This window comes from Meleagris gallopavo, chromosome 5, assembly GCF_000146605.3.
Source record: "Meleagris gallopavo isolate NT-WF06-2002-E0010 breed Aviagen turkey brand Nicholas breeding stock chromosome 5, Turkey_5.1, whole genome shotgun sequence".
Taxonomy (NCBI): Eukaryota; Metazoa; Chordata; class Aves; order Galliformes; family Phasianidae; genus Meleagris; species Meleagris gallopavo.
In genome coordinates, this window is record NC_015015.2 from 12942243 (window position 1) to 12947345 (window position 5103).

Genomic DNA, 5103 nt, shown 5'->3' on the forward strand with positions numbered 1-5103 from the left:
GCTGGCAGGCGGCGGACCTCGGCAACGAGGAGAGGAAGCAGAAGTTCCTGAGGCTGATGGGCGCGGGGAAGGTGAGCGGCTGCGGCTGGGCCGAGCGGAGCGGCACGCGATGCAGGAGGAGCCCGGCTGCGGCCCCGGGCGGCGCGGTGCTTCGCGTTAGCTTGTTTTGTTTGAATGCGATGTTTTCGTAAGCTTCAGTATTTGTATGAAAGCTAGCGTTCCTTAGCGGTTGGCAGTACAGCATTCGAGCATCCCCTCGTCGTACCGCTGCGCGGTGCTTAACGCAGATCCGTTCGCCAACGAGCAGCTGCTCGGCGCTGTGTCGATGAGGCTGCGATGGCCCACCTGGTAAGGCGGGCCACAGGGAGCTCCCTCAAGAAATAGCAGCCGTTAGCCAGTAGAACTTACAGTCTTACCTTCGAGTATCAGGGAACCTTTTCCGTTCGAGATTTCCAGAATGTTGGCAGAGCTGTCAGTGCCTAAAGCTCCAAAACAAACTGCATTTTCTTTTAGAAAGAACATACTGGCCGCCTTGTTATCGGAGACCACAGATCAACCTCTCACTTCAGGACAGGTCAGTCTATCCAACAGCTGGTACCAAGTGGGAAAGCAAAAGCTTGCACAGGGACATCCCAGAACTTTCAGCTGTGTAGATGTTGCAGGGAGGGATTTCAGGTTTTGAGGCTGAAGTTGGAGACAGATGAGGCTGTGGAGCTGGAGAAGTTCCTAGGTTCGCATTAGAACACTGACGGCAGCTTCTGTGACCACACACATTCACCTTCTGAAGTCTGGGTTTAAAAAGTACTTGATGGTCACTTAAACCTGCATACAAATGCTCTGTACATCAGGGCCTACAGGCTCTTGACATACTTTTTATCAAAATAAGAAAGTAAAGTGCTACTGCTGTTGGTTAACAGTGTTGTTATACTTCTTCCTTGCTGCCAGGTACATATTCAAATCTCTGCCTCAGTGTGTATGCGAAGTACAGGGTTGATTTGTACTTTTTTTCCTCACTTCACCTGATTACCTATTGTATAGAAAGATTTTTTTGCTTTAAAGCAGTAAGGTTGAAGAGAAGATCTGCAAGGTCATCTTTGCAACTAGTAATAATTTGACGTCCTATAATGGATGATGTTAGCAACTTCTTATCAGGCTTGCTCAGATTGTAAGTCAGAGTACACCAGAATCAAGCTGGGCTTGGCTGACAGAAGCTGTTGTAATGCTGTAAAGCAAAGCAGCTGTCAGTGCTCCAGAGAATTTGTTCTCCTGATATGCATTGCAAGTAACTTTTGAATTGACAAAAAATGATTTAAAAACCAAAAATATCAAAGGAGGTTTGGGATTGACTCCAGGTTCTGCTGTTACCCTGCGGAGTGACTATGAATCACTTTGTCCTAGGATGGAGATGATGCTTCCTCTAAGGAGTCATAAACATTCCAAACTGCATCAGTAGGAGCAAGCAGTTAAGATGCTGCATTTTACAAAAAAATCACTCAGCTATTTTCCTAACACTGTGCTTCCTTTCCCAACACATGGTTGTTGTCTTTCTATAACACAAGACTCCAACTTGGAAATGAGGAAATGGTGAGGAAATGCAAGTTTGCAATAAAAGGTTTTTGTTTTGCAGTGATACAGATTAAAACAGAAGTGGGGTAGGCTGATCTGTGGAGATTTTAGAGGTTCCTTCCTTGCACAAGAACAGAGGATTCCATGCTATTTTGGATTATACTTTCTCCCAGTAAAAATGATCCTTTATTTGTGTATTCAAAAATGTAGTAGTAGAGGGCATGCAGGAATAGCTCATGTTCTGTTAATTAGGTATAGAAGTTAGTTTTCATGTTAATTCCTAAATATGGACAAGAATAAAAAGCTATCATTACTGCTCCTGGTAATTCAGGGTGCATGTAATAATTTGAGATGTAGCTCTACAAACAGGACTGGCAGTGTTTTTCTGGTTGCTGCAATATATAACAGTCACAGTTTAATCGTGGCAACCATGTGTTACATAGTGAAGGGCAGAAACTTGGTCCTTTTTGTGACATACTGCAGTATTGGCAGGAGCACAGGAAAGTCATATTGGTTACTGTGTTGAGCAGAACATATGCTGTGTGTAGCACATCTGAATGTGTTGAGTCTTACAAACTTCCTGTCCCATATTTGTATCAAAACAATTTTGCTTGCACGCTCGATAAAACTGCTTATAAATCAGCATGGTTTGTATACAATAATATTCAATCCAGGAGTTTCTGAGGTGGCTCAGTTTAAGTTTTTATCACATATGTAGCGATAACCTGAAAGTCTGGTGACTTTGTGTTATTTGATGGCTTCGTGAATTTGAATGAACCATAACCAAAGCACACTGACCATGCAGGGGAAGAAGACAAGAAAATGAATGAAGAACTGGAGTCTCAGTACCAGCAGAGCATGGACAGCACAATGTCTGGACGAAACCGGCGCCATTGTGGACTGGGTTTCAGTGAGGTAGTAAGTTCATTATTTCTACAATGATTTGGCTGCTGCTTCAGTAAGATGAGATGATGCATGGTTTAAAAATCTAATCACCACAAATAGCAGCAAATCCGCACAGTTTGGGCTAAGTGAGAGACTTCCTGACTTCTTGTGGCCCTTTTGACTTCTGGAAACAATCAGTGCTTCTCTTTGTTCTGGAAAGTGATATAACGCGTTCTTTTATGCTCCATTGTAGTCAAGGCTGATTAGGACAGAAAGCTGCAAATACATTAAATCAGAGTGCTGCCAAAGAATGCATAAAAGAACAATGTAACCATCTGCATTGTCCCAGAGAGCTAATTAATCTGCTGCTTGTTACTGTGAGGCGAGTTCCTCTCTATGGCCCTGAAAAGCAAGTGAGAATAGAGGACACAGATGGGGGAACTAGCTGTACAGGGAGCTGAAGTCCTCCAGTGGGTTGACACCTAACTGGCCTTGTATTTGCAAGGAGGTACATAAGGATAAGTAGGAAGAGTGACAAAAAAAAACACATTAGATTATTAGGAAGCTGTCTTCCTTGGCCAATTAAAATGTCTGTTAATTTTTATTTTTTATTTATTTATTTTTTTTGCTGGTAGCACCAATTATTGCATAAAGACATTGCCAGTATTCCCAGAGAGAGTGAGACAACCTGTGTGGTGCTTAGAACTCTTAAATACTACAAACATGAAGGTTTTGCTCCTCAGGTGCATGAACAAAATGCCGTTTGGGGATCGTTCTTTTTAGCAGTAGCATTACTTCATTGTTCCTAATGCTGCTTTGTGATGCTGCGTGCTAAACTTATTTCCAAAGATTAGTCATTATTTTGAATTCCTGATGATCTGTCAGTTAGTTTCAGTATGTCTCATTTCCTGACAAACATCCAAGTGTCATTTTATACAAAATGGAAGTTTAACCAAAGTGATGGCATCTGAAACTTTCCAAACTCTTTTAACGGTACGTGTAGGATGTCTGCTGTAACTAAATAGGAAAGTGGCTGAAGAATCCCTAGATGTTGTGTTTGGTGCTCTCAGCCAGTCCAATAGAGTTGGATACGTAGTATGTATATGTAATAACTTGTTTATTAAAGACCCATGTTTAGCAAGATAGCCCATCTTAGTATTGAAACGAAAGGGGCCACTTAGCAATGGGCACTTCAGGGAACTGAAATGGAGTTGCCAGGAAATAATGGTTTACCTTTCTCATAATCTGAACTTCTAGTTTCAGGAAGGTGAAGAAGAGGCAGCTGGGCATTCCTCTGACCATGAGAGTTCAGAGGACTCCGAAAGCGGCTCTGATTCAGAGCAAGATGAATCTGCAGAGGAACTGCAAGCTGCTGAAAAACATGATGAAGCTGCGGTCCCAGAAAACAAAAAGGAAGCAAAAAGCAATTATAAAATGATGTTTGTTAAAGCCAGTGGTTCATAACTGCAAATGTAACAGCTTTGTATTTAAAGTACAGTAAGCCTTATTGTTACAGTGCAAAGTGGAGGACTGCTACAGCACAAATCTTTGTATTATGATTTTAAGATGACCCTGTTAGATGACAAAAAGTAGTGTTTGCTTTCAGTTGCCATGGGCACAGTGAGATTCCTGGTTTTTGTAAAGTGTATGAAATAATGGATGAAGAAATAAATTCTTTGTTCCTGCCCAATCTCTACGTTATCTAAACTATCCTTCCCCTTATTTCTCGCCAGATTAGAGAAATTCCTGCTTGTAGTTTCTTTAGTTATTACTCTAAGTCTTGAATTCTTAACTGTGAGACTACACGTGACTTACTGGATGTTGCATTAGTTGTAAAATAGCCAGTATTGGCACTTGCTCTGTGATGCAGTAGAGCTTTAAGCAGTGATTTTGTCAATAGATGCTAGTGGTGATAGGACTAAGAGCAGAAACTGCTCACTTCTGTGACAGTATTAGTCACTGTATCCAGCTCAAGTCCTACAGCAGTTGGTAGGAAAAGATACTTTAGAACTGAATTCTACAACAGGGGACTCTAGTTTCTTATTTCTTTAGGTTGATAGTAGCAAAAGGGTAAGAAACTGGAGGTTGTAGGCCTTTATACCTTTCACTAGAAGAAAGTGATCCTGAATGATTGGCTCCTGGTTAAAGGACTGAGCTGTTATTTTTTAATTCCTCCTAAAGAACTGAGTTTACTTTGAAAGAGAATATATACTTTGGTAATGAAAAGGACATACAAATAATTTAGCGTTTTAAGGTACAGAGTACAGAGTTGAACATGCAAACCTTTCCTCGCTTGGTTGTCTAAGTGAGTTACCGTGCAAGGATTGTTTCTCTCCAGTAAAGCTGACATGCTTAAAGAAGCAGGACTTTAGTAACTCCTTTCAGCAAAAGTCAAGCACATCCATTTACTCTGCAAATTTATTAAAGTTTATTGTATTAAAGTAATCAGTAAAATAACAACTCAGACTTGGTTTCTTCTTAGTGCATCAGATGGAGGATCTGCCTGTCCTTGCTGGGGGATGGAATGTCAGATCCATACCTCTGGCATGGCCTTCTTCCACAACAGTGCTTTGTGAAATCCCATATATTTATGGAGAATCTTCAATTTCTGTATACAATCTCTTGCATGCAGATAAAATTGGCAAGCCAATG

General features: G+C 41.3%; 1 protein-coding gene across 1 annotated transcript; it reads left to right on the forward strand.

The window, feature by feature from the left end:
- Positions 1-5: 5 nt before the first annotated feature.
- Positions 6-4911, forward strand: C5H11orf58 (chromosome 5 C11orf58 homolog; the record flags this gene model as incomplete). Its single annotated transcript, XM_010711120.2, has 4 exons — positions 6-71; positions 514-574; positions 2372-2481; positions 3709-4911. Coding segments are annotated over 4 exons (444 nt in total), but the record flags the coding sequence as incomplete, so codon positions are not given.
- Between the last annotated feature and the right edge of the window lie 192 nt (positions 4912-5103).